The sequence below is a fragment of the Euprymna scolopes genome, chromosome 11, assembly GCF_053919585.1.
Source record: "Euprymna scolopes isolate OS-2025 chromosome 11, ASM5391958v1, whole genome shotgun sequence".
Classification (NCBI taxonomy): domain Eukaryota; kingdom Metazoa; phylum Mollusca; class Cephalopoda; order Sepiida; family Sepiolidae; genus Euprymna; species Euprymna scolopes.
The window spans coordinates 102,426,719-102,447,093 of NC_136492.1; the positions used below are offsets into that span (position 1 = coordinate 102,426,719).

The 20,375-nt window shown below is 36.1% G+C and overlaps 1 protein-coding gene across 6 annotated transcripts in view; it reads right to left on the reverse strand.

Annotated features, from left to right (window-relative positions):
* LOC145288020 (phospholipid-transporting ATPase IF-like) overlaps window positions 1–20,375 on the reverse strand; it is a 238,769-nt gene that overhangs the window by 82,660 nt on the left and 135,734 nt on the right. For all 6 annotated transcript variants that reach the window (XM_080136022.1, XM_080136025.1, XM_080136024.1 and 3 more), the window contains 6 exons: window positions 19,003–19,172; window positions 14,857–14,999; window positions 13,839–13,942; window positions 8,131–8,244; window positions 2,024–2,146; window positions 415–578 (listed from right to left, as the gene is read on the reverse strand). In XM_080136022.1, the coding sequence (XP_079992148.1) occupies window positions 415–578; window positions 2,024–2,146; window positions 8,131–8,244; window positions 13,839–13,942; window positions 14,857–14,999; window positions 19,003–19,172 (818 nt within the window). The remainder of the gene's footprint in view (window positions 1–414; window positions 579–2,023; window positions 2,147–8,130; window positions 8,245–13,838; window positions 13,943–14,856; window positions 15,000–19,002; window positions 19,173–20,375) is intronic.

Sequence of the window (20,375 nt, forward strand, 5' to 3'; positions counted from 1 at the left end):
TCCTCCTGCAGGACAACGCTCCGGTCCACAACTCGCATGTCACCAGATCAGAAGCACAGGCGTGTGGTTATGAAATCCTTCCCCATCCTCCCTACTCTCCTTACCTTGCACTCTTTGACTTTCACCTCTTCCCAGCCATGAAGTTGTTTTTTAAAGGAAAGCATTTCCCAGATGATGCAGCCTTTATTTCTGAAGTCACGTCGTGGTTGGAGGACCAACCTGGGGTGTTCTACAAAAACGGTCTGCATCAAATGATGGGAGAAATGCATAACTCTGGGTGGTTCCTATGTAGAAAAAGACTAATAACTGTGCCAAGTTTCGTTGCCCTACTGCTATTGGAAGTGGGTCAGGGGCATTACTTATTGCACGCCCCTCATAATTTACCAGCATTAAAACTAAAATGGCAAAATGTACCTTATTGTTTGTAAATGCTGCTGGATCTTTGTACGACAAATATCACAGTCACTAGTATTTCGGAGTTGAGTGATTCTCAACTCTGTCATAATCTCTTGGAAATGTCCAGCAGAATAACTAATATTAACAGCAGTCTCTTCTTTGTCACCAGTTAAAATCCACACCTGTGAAATAGAAAAACAAACAAAATAGTTCATTGGGAAACAAAATACAATTTAAATTTAAAAAAAAAAAAAAGCAGCAGTCATTAATGCAATTTTGTTTATACAAATTAAAATTGTAATTGCATATTAACTTTCCTCATCCATTTCCTTCTTTGTTTCATTTCATTTTCGCACAATCTTGTGATAAAACAATATTTGTTTTACTTATACTAAGAATATTCATAAACTGATTTTTTTTTTCAAATAAATATGTTTACGTAATATTAGCATGGTTTTCAGATGGATTAAAGGATTATAATTGGTTGCATATTAAAAATGTGCAAATAATCTTGTTTATTTGGATAAACGTAAATAAACATATTTATGTGAAAACAATCACTTATGAATATTCTCATTTATTATATTTAAAAACAATATTTTTTATCAAAATATTGTGCGAAAATAAAATGAAACAAACAAGCGTGGAACGTAATTGTGTGAGTCATCAAATTAATTAGCATCTACTCCTACGACGTTCAAGCCTGTTTTAGTTGCCATGTAAAGAAAGAGGAGGGATTTATACCGACGAGAACACAATGATCTAAAACCTGTTCAATTTCACCCTGAATTGTAGCGCATTTATTACATTCCTTGGAAGTCCATTACAAGGTGCAGAGATTCTAAGCGACAAAGCGGCACTTCTCCTATTGAATTGAAATTGGGATTGTCCACATATATCTCTTTCTGGTGCAGGAGTAAACAGTAGGTACATTGAAGAGATAATAGGACAAAATGAAACCACATCTGTGCTCATGAATAAAAAGGTTACGCTTCTCAAGTCAGCTTTTGTAAGACAGATCCTTGCACCATTCAAGTTCCTTTCCAAGAACTTCCTATCTGTGGAACACATGGAAATTCTTCCTTGCTGACTACAATATAATCATCTTCAAGTCTAGTGTGAACAAATACTTGTTCTTTTAAGTGATCAAATCCTGCCCTTTCTACCCACAATTTCTAATCCTTTCATAGTATTGTTCATTAATCAGATTGACCATATTATTAACCTCTATCCTTGAGTTGCCTTTTGGCCTTGGTCATTTTTTTTTCCATTTTCTTTCTTTGAAGATTGTAATGCTTGGTATGGAGCAGCTAAACCAGCTTCCAAACATTCCCTTGCTTTTTATTGAAACCAGCCGAAAGCTCTTTTTAGTATCCTCGTTGTTACCTTATGTGGATCTCTCTTGCACTTGGTTCACGAGGAATATTAGTTAGGTAGGACTTCAGGTTCTTCTTCATAGTCTTGTAGCACCTATAATAACTGGTATGATTGATATCTCCCTAAGATTCCAGGTTATTTGGTCTGTTTCTCCCTTTCAGCTCTGTTCAAACCTCCATCATTAGAGACACTCACTTCAACCAGAATAGTTAAATATGGAAAAAATGACTTATGTGCGCATAAAACTTACTTTGATTCCTGCAATTTTTAAAGCCTCTATCGTGTCTGGGACACCATCTTGCAGCCGATCTTCTACTGCGGTGGCTCCAAGTAAGTCCAGATCTGTTTCTATATTATTGAATACTTCAAAAAGCTGAAATTAAAATATTTTAATACGTCATATTTAGTAATGCATGGAACAACATGGATGCTTTTGTATTTCTTTTTTCTTTTTACTTAAACATTTCGTTAAAAAAAACAGCAAAAAATACATTATATTTTTATATGATATGGTCTTATACATATTCTAAAGAAATTTGCGATATTCATTGTCTCAGAAATCTTTTTGGAATAATCATCCATGCATAAACATTTTTTAAATTCATTCAATGGTTCACGAAACGAACCTTTTGAGAAAACAACATGATATGCAGAAATGCTTCCAGCCAGTCTGTCTATTTAATACATGTTGCTTTTGGCGGCTTGTTTATCCATCTCTGTGTTGAGTCATTCAGTTATAATTCTACACCATATTTATGTTACTTCTATCTGTTTGTCCATTTAGAGATGCAATTAAAAACAAAGCCCTATACCAAAATGAAACATATATTTTCTTGAATAAAAGTTTATGAGGAATACAATGGTGGTATTGATTTTGCATTAGGTTATTATTTTTTTAATAATATTATGGGGTCTGTGTTTATTCCATATAATAAACAGCTGTAAAAAAACAAGGCGGTGACAGTGGTTAATGACACAGACTGACAACCTGAGTGTGCCATGTTCGAATCATAGTCGTTCCATAGAAAGACTTTCACTTCAGGATGTTATCAACCTTCACGTAAGGTCCTTCCAGTAAGTACTTGTAGCAGTCACCATGACATACTATTTTCTCTTGTGGATTAATGCCCCACCCCTTGCTGACTGATGCGGCCATGCCCTCACCAATCAGCTACTATGGCGCATTAATCCTATATGTCCCTTAAAAAACTAATTAACGCTGTCAGAAACTAATCAACAGCCAGCAGAGGAGCTCAGACGACCAAAGAAGACAGACCTCTCTCCTCTCTGTCCACTGAATCCCCCCAGGCTGCGACTACTTCACTGAAGACCTCCAGTAGACAACCTGAGGACACTTCAAGTTTCTGCTTTCTGACACGAAAACATCCTAGAACTTTCTTTTGCCTCGAACACAGTCCTTGTTCTTTCAAAATAAACCTTTTCGTTTCGTTTTTTTTTTTTTTTTTTTTTTTTTTTTTTTTTTTTTTTTTTTTTTTTTTGTTGTTGTTGTTGTTGTTGTTGTTGTTGTTGTTGTTGTTGTTGTTCTTCTTCTTCTTCTTCTTCTTCTTCTTCCAAAAGAGATGTTGGTTAATTATTCTATGCTTCTGTGTTACAAATTAATCGTTTATTAGGTGGTTTTGTGCACTCACACATAAAACCTACCTAAACACCTAATGTCGATAAGTAAAATATCGGGGAAACGAATACCCACAATAATCATCTAATTAATTCTAAATTAATAAATGAATGAATGATGCTCAGCCACAGTAAAAAAAAATATTTGACTTTTTATGATATATGGTTCAAGGCTAGAAGCATGAATACAGAAAGAGTTCACATTCGTTCCCAGATAATGCCAAATGTGCCTGCTAATGCATAAGAATAAGGTAAATATGATTGAGATAAAACTGGTTAAATATGTAATGGTGTAATAAATATAAATACATCCGGGTTCCTTTTCACAAAAATATGATTGGCTGGTGTAACCCATAAATACGGACAGATATTTCAGCCAAAGAGAGAACCTGTCTAAGAGGGAGAAACCAGAGGCAGATGTACCAGGGCCGTTTTTTTTGTTTTCTTCTGCTGTGCTTAAAAGAATGACGATACACTGATATATGAAAATATAACAAGATATCATTATTATTGGTGACAGTCATGGATGGTTTGTGTTAGGAGGTTGTTAGATGCACTCATAGAAATTCGACAGGTTGATTCTTCTTGAACCCAAATCGTCAACCAGCAACAATATCCTTTTCAGACTATTATATAATCATTTGTGATCACCTGATCCCCTCCCCCCCCCACACACACACACTTGGGACGGTATTGTCACAGTAGCCATTCCCAAATAGCGTTTTATTCAACTATTACTGTTTCATTGAAATGACTTGACTTTTATCATACCTGTGTAACTTTCTGCCGAAAATGACCTTTCAAACATCATGTTTTTTAACTTATCTTCTTTTTGACAATTGATCAAGTTTGTTGTTTTTTTCACGGCAGTTGCCTGTGTTAGATTTATAATTTCTTTTAATGACTTTTTGATACACTTGATAATTATTTTATCGTTTCTTGCATTTGGTCAGGTACATACTTTTGTCAAAATGATTTCTCGATTCAGACAGCCTAGGTAGTAAACAACATGCCAGGTTCATCATTTTTAATGAAACGATCTTTTGGTACATTTGATAATTATTTTCTGGATTTTTTTTTTTTTTTTTGCATTTGACGAGATACACATTTTTTTTTTTTTAATTTCTCGGTATATACGACTTAGGTATTTAGCACCAGCCTAGATGTGGCAACAGGAGGAATGGTGGCTTTGTGGAAGCTTTGCTTTCATCTCTAAAAAATAATCTCAAGCCTTACGGTTGAATAGACGATAAAGACATCTTTTGGCGTCTTGATCAGATTAAAATGCTGTTTATCTAATCGTGAAACAACACATCATTTTATATTCATAAATTATTTATCAGAAATTAAAGAGAAAAATAATGAATTGAAATATTTCTGAAATCTACTTTTATTTGAGACAATTCTTTCAGGGTCAAAGATTTCATGATGCGTCCATTTAATCTGTGTGTTTACATAACCAACCATCTGATGCACAAACGGACAGAGCTTGTTATCAAGATGTGTGGACTAGTGATGGGACGATTCCAATATTTTTCCCTGTTCCAATACAGTTACCAATTCTGTTCTAAATTTCCGATACCAATACAAGTACTGCTTCCGATTCGTAAATCGTCTAACAAAATAGGATTTCATTTATTATTACGAGGGGGGGGGCGGTGGTTAGCGTGTCATCATCTACTTTTTAATCTCAATATAATTTTCTGTTTAATTTTACAAACTTCCTAATATTTTCCCTTTATGTATCGTATCCCAACTTTTGATAAACTCATGATGAGATTTTCCTCTATATTTTTCACTTCTGTCAAATTAAGTTTTCAACAACAAATAAACAATAAGAAATAAATAAATGAATAATTAAAAGAACTGTTTTTGAAATCGAAAATCAGGCTAAAAAAATTTCCCGGTTTCGATACCATAAAAAGTTCTGATTTTTATGATTCCTGATTCCAGTTCCAATTAATTCTCCCGACACTCGCGTGAACACATTTAAAAAAAAAGACTTCTTTAGCAACAAAAAATGTTATTTAGAAATTAAGCATAACAGGCCAACAAAAATGTTATTTAAAATACATGCGTGACAGAACAAACGACCGATGGAATAACTTTATAGAGATATTCGGATTATTCTAAAACGCTATTTCTAATTTAACTGACCAATGGATGGATAGAAGAACGTGCGTATGGACAGAATTTCTTATAGAGTTGCAGAAAGGGCTCATTCTTAAGATATGTTCCTTTAATCTGCTCGTTTAGCGATGATAATTGCTGTTTCAAAGTTAAGTGTGATAGACCAACGAACCAAGACAATTTCTTATAGAGACGTGTGAATATATGAAATTAATATAGGAATAAAATCCGACAAAATGTATAGAAAAATAATAAATGGAAAAGAGGATAAAACATAAAATATAAAGGACAAAGTCATATCAAAGACACTAAACTAATATATTATTTCTTTTAATAACGAATTTTGTAAAAGAGAATAGCGATGATATATTTGATTTGATTCTATTGATGAATGCTTAGCATTTCTTGGACAGAGAGAGAGAGAGAGAGAGAGAGAGAGAGAGAGAGAGAGAGAGAGAGAGAGAGTCAAATGTTGAAGTCCTAAGAAGAATGAAAGTCGATCGCTTGCTGATGCGGATCATCAAGGAAACACAGTGCCGCTTTGTTGGATATCTATTGTGCGAAAAAGAGGGCATCGAACGGCACATCTTGGAGAATGAAACTGACGGAAAGAGAGCCAGGGGAAGGTAAAGGATAAGGATATTAGACTGGATGTACAGGGCAATGGGTGTCAACAGTACCATAAAACTCCGAAAATATGCATTTTGAATTTCTTTTTTTCTTTTCCTTTAGAACGAATATTAGCTGTGAAAATGTAGCAGATGTTTGCTCTACTTAATTTTTCTTGAATGTGTCAAATTATTTTTAAGTAAAGCTTATTATTAAAAAAAAAACAGCAAATTCATATGTTTCTATACTTTAAATTTCTTCCTCTTTTTACTTATTATCAGAGATAAAACTTTTTTTCTGGAAGAGACATAAAAACGTATTCTAAGTAGAAACTTAATGTGTTCATGTTTGTTTTTGCTTGTTTTTACCCAGTGCGACATATGAATACTTGGCATAGTATCCAGGCACAGAGGTACTCAACTCGGTAAGATGAACTCATAGATCTTGCTAGATCATCCATGTAGGAGTTCAAGAGACTGATGTAAAACCTGGGCTCTACATCACGCCTTTTCAGTGATCTTGCCCAACACGTCACTGAAATCATGCCTTATAGAAGGAGTAAATGATGTATGTGTAATGCAAGCGCACAGCACTGCCATCTATATACTTATACTGATAAAGAGTAGAAAATGTACTGTTGATGTACTTTTGACAACCCTACAACTCTAACTTCCCCATCTCTATTCTTTAATCATGTTCCTTGAGTTGGTTGTTGGTTTGTGTTAGCCGTACATAGAGAGGACTTCAGTACATTTTCTTTCCTCTATCTTATCTGTAGCCTATGGAGAACACTAGCCATGATTTCATCTACCGTATGAAAATGCCACGACACAGGAAGAAGAAGAAGAAGAAGAAGAAGAAGAAGAAGAAGAAGAAGAAGAAGAAGAAGAAGAAGAAGAAGAAGAAGAAGAAGAAGAAGGTAGGTAACACGATTCATATTTGGATATTCAAATTTATAATTTCTATACAGATGTTTGAATGCATTTAAAAAAATAAAATTTAGCAGACAAGAAAATCGCAAGTTTTCAATAATTCCAATTTTTTTTTCAAACAATCTAACCCAAATCTTAGCCACATATTCAGTGATATAGTCACAATCTAGAAACCAATTTTTATAAAGCTTGATCAGATAGTTTTTAAAGGTACTAAAATTTATTAAAAAAAACTTATGCGTGGCAAACTGACAGAAAAAAAAGTCTTCAATACGAATGTGAGAATGCATTGAAAACAAAAAATAAGAATAACTTATATATCGACATGCGTAGCTAAACAACTTCAAGGAGGCGACCTGGCGCATCTAGTCAGATCAGGATTGCTGTTTGGGCCAATATAATGTAGAACCCGAAATTGGCAATGAAAACAGTGCATCACCAAAGACCACTCTTGATGCGCCTGGAAAATGTAGTTTACAATTATTATTTGGATTATTTGAAAACCCCGTTCTCATCTTAGATGTTATCCTCACAATGTTTCGTCTGATTTAACTTCCAATCTTCTTTAATATCCATACGTATTTAGAATTCTGGGATCTTTATGTCAAACTCCGAAATTTATACGAAATTTCGAACTGAACCTTTTATTTAGTGCACATGGATACGTAATACAATGGATAAAGTTGGATAATCAGATTAGGTGACGGTCTTCTGGAGGTTGAAAGTTCAGTTCTCATCAAAGGTGATACTAACTAAAAGTAAAATAAAAATTACTTAAGTCATGGCTGATGAAACAAGAAGATTCTACACTTGTCGATTAAATAAAGAATTCAGTTCAAAATTCCGTATCGATTTCTGAGTTCAACATAAAAATTCCCGAGTTTGACAGAAAGATTCCTGAGTTCTGACAAGACACACCTGGAAAACGCTGGAGGTTACATCAACCAAAACGTTGTGAGAATAACAGATAAGAACAGTAATCAAAATAATTCAAGCTATATAAGTTATCCATTCTCATTCTAAAAATTCTGAAAAAAACAAACAAACTTACTTTTTCTTCTTGAGAAAATAAATCTTTTTTTGCCTCTTCCAGTTGATTTTTAAATATTGCATATTCTGGAGGAGTTAATTGTTTTTTGGCTATTACCAGTGTACGCAAACCTTGCTGAAAAAGAAATACAAATAATAATTAGTTAGTTCTTCTTGAATTTTGCCAGAAGTGTAGCATAACTTATATCCCTCTCTCTTCCCCCTTACCCCGCTTCTTCATCGAGCCCATCCCTCTCTTTGGACACACATATGGATTATTCAAGTCAGCATAAAGGAAATAACCCTGTGAAAAAAAGACGAGTTACTTCTCTTTACATCATGATAACATTAAAAGATTGTGCATGTCTTGGAAACATTAAATGATATAAATGGCCATTAAATCTCCAAATGATGAATCTATTTTTTTTTTTTTTTAATTTTAGATATTATCTACCTGGGATTATGCTGATTAAAATGTTACCAATTTTATGGGTATTTGTTGTGTATTTTTCAAGTTATAGCTAAACATACAATCAAACATTTACTTTTTATATAATACAAGGGTTATCCCAAAAGTAAAGCCTCCTATTTTTTTCTAACTGAAAAAGTTGAAGAGCTATAAAGACGAGCAACCTTTTGTGCTCCAGAATTTATTCTTCTACATAGTCACCATCATTCTCAATGTCAAGAATTCAATGAGATGTGTGCAGAACAGAAAACTTCGATTTATAACCATGTTGAAAGATTATATTAGTAGATGTAGAACAGTTGAGGCAGCATGTTTGTTAACTGGGGAACGCAAAGGAAAATACGAGAGGAAATGATAAGAAATATCATGAGAGAAAAAGAGATAAAGACTAGGCCAGTGCTGGGTTAGTTTGGAAACCAATTTCTGAAAGTTGCTGCATGGATGCGAGAATGTGAAATGGACAATATCCTTGGACCTTTATTATGCCTGATATTCATAAATGACCTTTCTGATAAAATTGTTTCTGAGATGGGTATATTTGCTGATGACACCACTCTCTATAACAGGCATGAGGGGAAAACAAATGAATACATATCTAAGGAAATGGCAGAAATACTAGAGGATGACCTCCAATCTGTAGTGGAATGGGGACAAAAATGGATGGTCACATTCAATGCTGCCAAGACTAAGCTTGTTTGCTTCAATAACTACAATAAACCTTCTCTGCCACCAATAGCAATGGCCAAGAACACATTAACCAAAAGTACTTCCTTTAAACTCCTCGGCCTAACGTTTACAGGAAACATGAACTGGAATAGATACATTGAGAGCATTGCCAAGGCTGCTGCAAAGAAGGTGGGCTCTCTCTACTGTGCTAGAAAGCTATTTATGCCTGAAAGTATTCTGTACCTCTATAAGGCCACCATTCGCCCATGTATAGAGTACTGTTGTCACATTTGGGCTGGTGCATCTGCTGCTTGTCTCTCACTCCTGGACAGGGTTCAAAAAAGAGTCGCCAACCTGATAGGTCCTGAACTGTCATCTAGGCTTCAGCCTCTGTTCCATCAACGGAATATTGCATCCCTCTGCCTGTTCTACAAATATTTTAATGGTGAATACTTTGACGAACTACAAGCACTTGTACCTCCTCAACGTGACTACCCCTGACAAACCCGACAAGCAACTAAGTCCCACCCTTTTACAGTAGAGATCCCAAGGTGTAAGAAAGACTTTTACTCCAATAGTTTCTTCCCCAGAACTGCAAGACTTTGGAACTCCCTTCTGGGATTCTGCTTTCCCAACTGTACTGATATGCAGAAGTTCAAGTGTAATGTGAACAAACATCTTGCTACTCATCTCCCTCCATAAAGCTCCTGCAACTTATGTCCCCGGTAGTAGCTCCCTACTTCAAAGTGGCACTGTGCCTTGTTTGGGGGAAACATTGATTAAAACAACATTTTTTTTAAACTGATGATGATGATGATGATGACGACGACGACGACGACGACCATGAGGATGAGAATGATTCTCTTGATGATGTTTCTCTCCTGTTCTCTCCAAACTTTACAACAAATGCCTTAATGAATCTTGCTTTCCGGGCTGTTGGAAAACTACTTCTGTGATACCAGTATTCAAGAATTCTGGCGAAAGAACTGACCCATCAAATTATTGCCCCATTAGCCTCCTCCCACTTTTCACCAAAATATTTTAGACCATAATTAATCATGCTTTAGTCCATCACCTTACAGATGCTAAACTTCTGACTGACCAACAATATGGATTTAGAAAAGCCCATTCCACAGCAGACATCCTCACTGTAATCTCTGAACGTATATACCATTCACTGGACAAAGCGGGGGAGGGCAGAGCAGTAGCTCTAGATATATCTAAGGCTTTTGACAGGGTATGGCATGAGGGTCTCCTCAGGAAAATTAGATCATACGGTATCACTGGTAGAATACTTAGCATAATTATATCCTTCTTAAATAAAAGAAAAATCAAGGTTGTCCTCGACGGTCGTACATCTAAACAGTGTGATATAAATGCGGGAGTGCCTCAGGGGTCTATCCTTGGACCTCTATTGTTCCTAATATTTATTAATGACCTCCCCGACAAAACTGCCTCTGAGATAGGTATATATGCTGATGACACCACACTCTATAACAGGCATGACAGGAAAACAAATTAACACATATCTAAAGAAATGGCAAAAACACTAGAGGATGACCTCCAATCTGTAATGGAATGGGGACATAAATGGATGGTCACATTCAATGCTGCTAAGACTAAACTGGTTTCCTTCAATAATTACAATAAACCTTCTCTGCCACCAATAGCAATGGCCAGTGACTCCCTGTCTGAGAGTACATCTTTCAAACTGCTTGGCCTAACGTTCACAGGAAACATGAGTTGGAACAATTATATTGAAAACATTGCCAGGGCCGCTGCGAAAAAGGTAGGCTCTCTCTACCGTGCTAGAAAACTACTGACACCTGAAAGTATCCTGTACCTCTATAAGGCCACCATTCGCCCATGTATGGAGTATTGTTGTCACATTTGGGCTGGTGCATCTGCTACTCGTCTCTCGCTCCTAGACAAGGTTCAAAAGAGAGTCGCCAATCTGATAGGCCCTGAACTGGCATCTAAGCTTCAGCCTCTGTCCCATCGACGAAACGTTGCATCCCTCTGCCTGTTCTACAAGTATTTCAATGGTGAATGCTCTGACGAACTGCAGACACTTGTGCCCCCACGACGTAGACACCCTAGATAACCTGACAGGCAGCTAAATCCCACCCCCACACAGTAGAGATCCCTAGATGTAAAAGATCTTTCTACTCCAGCAGTTTCTTCCCCAGAACCGCTAGACTCTGAAATTCCATTCCAGGTCCCTGCTTTCCCAACTGTACTGACATGCAGAAGTTCAAGTGTAACGTGAACCGACATCTTGCTGCCCAAATCCCTACATAGTACCCCAGTAGTTATTGCCTCTGATAGTAGCCCCCTACACGAAAGTGGCAATGTGCCTTGTTTGGGGTGAAGATATAAAAAAAAAAGATCAGTTATTGATTGTTTCAAATAATGTTTAATGGAATCGAAACATAATCGATGGTTCTTGTTACGTATGGATATTAAAGATCTCTATCAAGCAATCGTGATTTTGAGTTACAAATTTTAAATTTTCTCAATGAAATAAAAAAAAATCAGTAAAAATATTTGTTAGTAACGAACAAAGCAAAATAACAAAAGTTATCTTATCAAAAAAAGAATTATTTGTAAATTGATTTCTTCAAGTAATTTTTTATGCAAAACATGTTCAACATTGTTTATACAGTTTTACATGATGTATACAGCATTCTGAGGCATGGGAATAAAAATAGCGTAGGTGAAGGTCATCTGTTACCATTTTTTTTTTTTTTTTTAATTTAGGGTCTCCACTGTTCCTTCCTTTCACTGTGTTATCAGCACGATTTTTATTTTATTTTACATAATTTTCTTTTGAAAAATACTTATTCCAGTAAAGAAAATTTTCACAGTGGAGATTTTTCCTCTACTCACCGAATATTTTCATACATTAAAAAGGAATAATCATTTTATAAATTATCTCCCTTGATTTCTGCAAAACTAAATTACTTTCTATTTCTTTGTAGTGAAATCATTTTTTTCTTTTACTCTGAGGCAACGCCAGGTAGGTAGAATAATTGAACAAATCTGAATTTAGGGTCCCATATCCAATCTCTTGCATTCTCAATCTCCACCCCAGACTTAAGGCTAGTGTTGGGTTTAACAAAGAGATGTTACCATTAAAAAGAATTAAAAATTAAAACTATCAATTAGCCATAAATAAAACTGTAATAAGAAATTTTTAAAGTTGCACTGGATAAGCCATAAGTACTGAATAAACTTTCTTTGAAACAGAGTACAAAGTAAGTATTCAGTCTTCTAAAAATATTTAATAACCATTCTTGTCATACATCTCTTAACTTAGAATTATCTATGACAGATGACACTATTTCTACAGAAATTAGGTACTGATCCAGAACCTAACCCAAGATGGGGGTCAGTATTTTCAGGCAATTCACAGTAAAGTTGCTCGTAAAGTTGCTGGAAAAGTTGACACGAACACTGCCAAACGATAAATTCAAAATGCAGAAAACAAAACTTTAACACAAGAAGATAAGACTTACCATAAGTTTAGTTATATAAAAAAATATCTTTATTTGTTTCAAAAAAGTATACTAAAATTTTTCAACAAATAATTTTCTTTAAAGACAAAAAACATGGAAACAAGTTTCAACCTCTGTCCCATCGACGAAATTTTGCATCCCTCTGTCTGTTTTACAAGTATTTTAATGGTGGATGCTCCAACAAACTACAAGCCCTTGTACTCCCTCGACGTAAGTACCCCTGACAACCAGAGATGCAGCAAAGTCCCACCTCTACACAATAGAAATCCCTATATGTAAGAAAGCTTTATACTCTAATAGTTTCTTCCCCAGAACTGCTAGACTTCAGAATTCCCTTCCGGGTTTCTATTTCTCTAACTATACTGACATGCTGAAGTTTAAGTGTAATGTTAACAGACATCTTGCTGCTCAACTCCCTTCATAGTATCCCTGCAACTTATGTCCCCGATCGTAACCCCCTACATCAAAGTGGCACTGTGCCTTGTTTGAGGTGAAAATGTAATAAAAACCAAAAACAATTATGAATGAAAATATTATGCATTATTGTTGCGATAATATCGACATAAGAGTTGCTAAAATGTGGTTGTATCAAAAAGTGGTAAACCTAGGAATAAAAGATCCAATAATCAATTAGTAGATCAAAGTAATCAGATTTCTTTACCTGCCTTGCACAGCAGCAGCAAGGTTAGGTATAAGGTCAGTTTATAATGAGAATCCAGCTCCCCCTACAAGAGAACAATCTGGTCCAACTGCAAAAATAGTTTTTTCGTGAAAAGTATCTAAGAAATTTATTTTGCAAGAAAAATTCCAATAAGATAAGTTTCCTTTTTTTTTTCTTTTTTTTTTTTTTACAATGAAAATAATTTTTTATTTTTCCTATTAACAAAAACAATTTTGTCGTCTGCTGACACCTGATTAGTGATTGACTAATGTCGGCTTTTTTTACTGCTTTTCCGGTTGCTTACTGTAAATTGCCAGAAGATGTCGACGTGACCTTGGGTCAGGTTGTGGCTCAGTATTTTAGACTCTGATTTGCATTTGTAGAAAATTTATATGAATGAAAATGAAGGCACTTACCATGGCATAGGCATTAATTTGCTGCATAATCAAATTCTTGTCCCCATTTGCAATATTATCCAAAATGGAACATTCAGCACCTTTACACAGCAAAGTAATCTGACCTGGTCGAAACAAGACAAACAAATATGTAAAAGCTTCTAAAAGAAACAAATTGACAACAAAATCGGCTTCTACAAAAGGTAAAAGAAAAACGGAGTATGCAACATAAATTTAGGTCAATATTGGAGTTTGATAAACTAGTTTATACCCATCTTTACCTACGTTTTACCACTTTATATATATTATGAATCCTAGCTGACTATAACATGGTCGTTATGAAGTCTAATGTAAACAAATTCTCTTTGTCCTCTTAAATAATTAAATCCTACCCAAGTTCCACCATTACCAATTATCACAGTGATTAGGTTTGATTATTCGAAGACAGCTCAACAAGGACTTGTTTACATTATCCTTGAATACGACCATTTTATAGTCAGTTGGGAAGCAGCCTTGTGCTATTGTGTTCAACAGACAGGTAGTTCTAGGAAAGAAACTTTGCTTATGGAATTTTCGTTTATTTTTAGGCAAAAATAGAAAGTAATGGAAATTATTGACAGTTGTAGCTGGACTGTTGTTTGTTGCAAATATTTTACAAGAGGGGAGGCATAGATAGTGGAGCGTAGGAACAAAAAATTACCTTGGCGTGTTTTTATATAGATTTTCTTATTTGATAAATAAGGGAATTTTAATGCCTTTTTTCTTTTCAAAATTTTTGTAAAGAAAAGGTGAAGAGTGATAACGTACGTGCGAATATAAAATTACCATAGCGTATTTTTATATAGTTTTTTTATAATAACGAATAATAGAAAAAAAAAACTCCCGTTAATGTTTATTCTGAATCAAAGATGATCGGCTTAGTTTCAGCAGAATAACATTCTTATATCTTTGCTTGAAACTGTTTAGAGTTTAAAAGAATCAGACGAACAGTTCTTCTTGGCGCAATCCATTTTGAAAAACGAGCAGATGAATTGTTTACCATGTTTATCTTGAACGATGACACTCATCCTCTTCCGTGTGGAATCAAATTCCAGGCATTGAAGAAGTTTATACTTTTGAAGTTCTCCATTCACTGTGATCAGTAAATGGTTGTCCCGTTTCCCATGAAATATTATACAATATCTGAAAAGGGGGGGAAAAAAAGACAAACAGAGAGTCAGAAAACATTTTACATTAAACAAAAACGTTGGAAATTTACAAAGCAAATAACATTTAAAATCATTGAAACTTTTTAGATTATAATTTTACTAGCATGCGGTCCAGCGTTGCCCGGTCGTAAAATACGCACAAATATATTTTAATTCATACAGAAACGGAGACATATGCGGTACTTGAAATCGGATATCACAAAATTCTATGGGACATCGACTTACAAACAGATAAACCTATCCAACCAAGGAGACCAGATGTCATAATAGTTAACAAAATGAAAAAGTCCTGCCAAATTGTAGATTTCACCATTCCAGCAAACCACAGGGTGAATATCAAAGAGACCTAGAAGTGAAGCAAATACGTGAAACTGACCAGAGAGCTGAAAGAGATATGAAAGATGAAGAAAGTCTAAATAAGACCAATAATCGTAGAAGCACTAGAAACAATCCTGAAAAACTTGGAAAAAAAGAATGAGAGATTGGAATCAGGGAGATAACTGAGAAGATACAATGAATAGCAATAATGAAAATGGCTGAAATATGGAGAAAACCCCTTGAATGTGGAGTAACATTAGTAAAACAACAAAAAGATAAAGGAACCCTACATGGAACCAAGAAAACTGAAACTGTATAATTGTAAATTAACCTCACCCCCTCAAAAAAAAAATATAATGCTGGCATTAACTAGCACCACATCAAATAGATGAAAAGGTTGAGGAGGATGAAAAAACTAAGGATAAAAAGCACTAACCAAACCTCTACTGAATGAATGCGAAGAGGACTGGGATTTTCAGGAGGCTTATTGCCATCCAAATTCCAATGATGACCAATGCTCATTGCCAGTAAGAAGTCAATGGTAAACAGCTGTTACGATAGCACAAAATCATTTGCAAAGGTTATCAAAAGATGTGGAGAGTACTGAAAATCTGGGGACATTTGTTGCCACGCAGACTCCAAGGAACACAATCGGTTGTTATCAGTGAGCAATCTCTGATAATGACCTATGTAAGAACTCCTAGCAAATGCAAACAATAATGATGATAACAATAATAATAATACATGTAAAGGGTTCAGGAGAACTGAGAAAAAGGGCACTAACCAGACCTCCACTGGAAAAGTGCGGAGAACACTGGGGCCTTCTGGACACTTTTTGACATCCAAACTCCAGAGAATACCGATGGCCATTGCTAGTGAGAAATCAAAGGTAAGTAGCTGTTGCAATAATGTGAAGTCATCTGTGATGGTTATCAAGAAAGTTTGAAAGCATTGGAAATCTGGGGAGAACTGTTGTCGATCAGACTCCAGGTAACACTACATGGTATTCTTAGTGAGTGATAGCTGGTAATGGCCTGAGTGAATAATAATAATAACAATGAAAACAGCTGAAATATTAAGGAAACCCCTTGAATGCAGAAGACTAACACACATGAGCCACATGTGCAGGCCAGACGAACTGCTGCAGAGGCAAAACATGAAGAAGTGTTACATGGAACCAAGAACATCGAAGCTGCATGTTTATAAGTTCTCTATCCCCTCCCCCCCCCCATTGCCTCATCAACGCCCCCTCCACCAAATAGATTGAGGCCAAATAGCCGAGTAGGGTCAAGGAGGATGGAAAGACCAAGGAGAGAGGACTGACCAGACCGCCACTGGACAAGTGCGAAAAGAACTGGAACCTTGGAGGGACTTATTGCCACTCCTATTCCAGTGGAGACCAATGGCTGCTGCTAGCAAGAAATCAATAGTAAGTGGCTGTTGCGATAACGCAAATTCATTTGCAAAGGTTATCGAAAGAAGTGGAGTGTACTGGAAATCTGAGGAGACTTGTTGTCACTCAGCTTCCAGGGAACACCACAGGTTGTTTTCAAGGAAATACCGTTGATGACCTGTGTGAAAGCTCCTTGTGAGCCAATAATAATAATAATAATAATAATAATAATAACAATAACAATAATAATAGAGAAATTTGAAACAAAAGGAAGACTAAGACTATACAATGATAAAACAGCTGAAAATTTAGGGGAAATCTTTGAATGTGCCAACCAAATCACATAACTACGAGGGGCGTTCAATAAGTAATGCCCCTGACCCACTTCCCATAGGAGTAGAGCAACGAAACTTGGCACAGTTATTAGTCTTTCTCTACATAGGAACCACCCAGAGTTATGCATTTATCCCATCGTTTGATGCACCTCTAGAGACCGTTTTTGTAGAACACCCTAGGTTGGTCCTCCAACCACGGCGTGATTTCAGAAATCAAGGCTGCATCATCTGGGAAACACTTTCCTTTCAAAAACAACATGGCTCGGAAGAGGTGAAAGTCAGAGGGTGCAAGGTCAGGAGAGTGGGGAGAATGGGGAAGGATTTCATAACCACACGCCCGTGCTTCTGATCTGGTGATATGCGAGTTGTTGACCGGAGCGTTGTCCTGCAGGAGAAGGATACATTTGCTGATCTTGCCCCGCCTCTTGATTTTGATAGCTTCCCTTAATTTCCTCAAAAGTGAAGCATAATAGGCTCCTGTAATTGCGGTACCCTTTTCCAGGAAATCTGTCATCACTACTCCGTCCTGGTCCCAGAAGACTGTGAGCATGACCTTGCCAGCGGAGGGCTGCACCCTTGCCTTCTTTGGAGGTGGTGAGTCCAAGTGCTTCCACTACATTGACTGGGCTTTAGTCTCTGGATCATAGTGATGGATCTAGGTTTCATCCTGTCTTATCTTGTCTTTTATCAGTCTTTTGAAAAACTTTGACTCATCTTCTTGGCACATCTCCAAATTCATCCTGGAGCTCTCGACGCGTTCTCGCTTCTGGAATGGTGTGAGCAACCTGGGAATCCATCTGGCAGACACCTTATGCATATGCAAATGGTCATGAATGATAGTTTCCACAGACCCTGTACTAATCTTGACATCTTGGGCTATTTGGCGAATAGTAATGTGTCGATCTTCCAAAATAGCAGCCTCAACTTGACGGACAGATGCCTCATCAATGGCAGAAGGGGGCGACCAGGTCTGGGAGCTGTTTCCACAGACTTCCGGCCATGTTTAAATTCACGATGCCAGCGTTTTACAAGGTCATATGATGGGGCATTATCACCATAAGTTTCTTTCATTTCATCAAAAGTCTCCTGTGGTGTACGTCCTTTCAAATACAAAAACCAGATCACTGCTCGACATTCAACAGGCTTCATTTCACACCTGACTCAATTCAATCACCTGTAAAATAGAAATCACAATTAGTTCAGAGCTGTAATTTGCCAGATAACCTGTAGAGATATAAATCATTGCACATGCAAAATTTCAACTAGATCAGACAACTGAAAGTTGGTCAGGGCATTACTTATTGCACGCCCCTCGTATGAAGACTTAGCTACAAGGAAACTGCAGTAGAAGTAAAACAAAATGGCAGAAGAAGCAACACAGGAAACTAAGAGAACTGAAACTTCATTACATCTTGTAAAAAAAGAAAAGAAAAGAAGCATCTGTTTCTGTTTATACCGCACAAAATAACTGAAGGGTCAAGGGGAATGGAAAGACCGAGGGAGGAGAGCATTAAGTAAACCTTCACTGGAAAAGTGCGAATAATACTGGAATCTGGGAGAAGCTTATTGCCACTGAAATCCCAGTGAAGACCAATGGTTGTTGGCAGAAAAAAATCAATTGTAAATGACTGTTGCGATGATGTAAAGTCATTTGCAAAGGTTATCAAAAGAGGTGGAGAAAAGAAAAAAAGTATCTTAAATATTAGTTTTTTATGATCTTTTCAAAATGTTATTATCCGTTTAGAAAAACTTTTATACAGCAAATTTTTTTATGAGAAATTTTTTGTTGTGAGAAATTTTTGTGTTTTTTGCTATAGAATTTGAAATATTCATTTCATTGATGTGCAAAAAATGTGTTTTGTTTTGGAAGTAGAAAGAGTGATTGTGATGAAAAAAACTGCTATAAATAAAAAAAACAATTCCTGTTTTACCTTCGACAAGCTTCGACGAAAGCTTTTTCATCAGGAGATGCTGCTTGATAGTTATAGTTCTCCCCTGTTTCACATAATGTATCATCTACTTCTCCAAATGTTTTATGTGGACGGTCTACTCTCACAGTGTGGCACAATGCGAGAACTGTGAAGAATTCTATTTCTTTCTCCTGTTATAGAATAAACATAAGAAAATATTGGTTGATATATTGGAACTATGAACATGCAAACAAAGTAAAGATTTCTTTATGTGAAACGTTTACATGCCAAGTTTTAATTCCAGATGAATCCATTTTATTCACATTTCAGCTTGAACACTTACTTCATAGGTCCTAGATATGACCTTAAACTATATCCGATGGTGAGGCCCTAGCTTGCGGGCTTTGGGGAGTGTGGAGCCACCCTTTAATTGCCATTGCTCCCAGGTCCACTCTAACTCAGAGTGGTAGTACCTGTTAGGGTCCCAACTACGGGTTAAATAGAAACCGACTTGAAAAATATAAATATATTCTATTAAAAAGATTTTCTTCAAAATCACTGGATTCGGCATTAAATAACCTGAAAAAGGTTGATATGCCGTAAAACAAAAACAACCAACCAACCAACTTACTTCATAACATGGCACCAAATTAGAAGAAAGAATCCTTTCGGCCAACCTGTCCTTCAGAGGGTTAGTGAGATTTTAGATGCTTTATGCACTCTGCATCTCATCGTTCCACTTTCTGCATAAACTTAATAATACACATGGATACCCTAGGCACGAGGGTGCTTGGAAGACCAAGAAAAACTAACTTATGTGCATACCGACTTGTATCAGCTTGATGGAAAGACTGCATGGAGTGCCGGCATGAGATGTTGCCTGATATTGCTCATCCAAGAGTCCGGAACACTCACATCACCTTAAATACTAAAACTTGATGGTGGTGGTGGTGGTGGTGGTGGTGATGATGATGATGATGAGGAGGAGGAGAAGAAGGAGGGGAAGAGGAGGAGGTAATAGAAGTATCATTTGTAGATGTAGGATTTAAAAAGAAAATATCTCTACATGTTCGAGTTTTTCGTTTTACTAATTTCATCTTGATAAGTTTTATCATCAGTATTCAGACCATCATTAATAGATCACAAATTACAACAAAAGAAATACTCAGTAGAGTTTTAAATTGCATTTCTTTTATTTTGAAAAAAAAAAAGCATATATCACTCTTCTAAAAGAGCTTAAAGATAAACAAAAGGTTGAATCTAACAGACGTGAAAGAAGTAAATAGACTCCCTTCAAAAATGATTCATAAATGTTTAAATGTTTAATGTCTTGTTCGTCGAAGGTCAGTTCTCAGAGCCTTACAAGACATGTGTAAATGTTGAAGCATCAATAT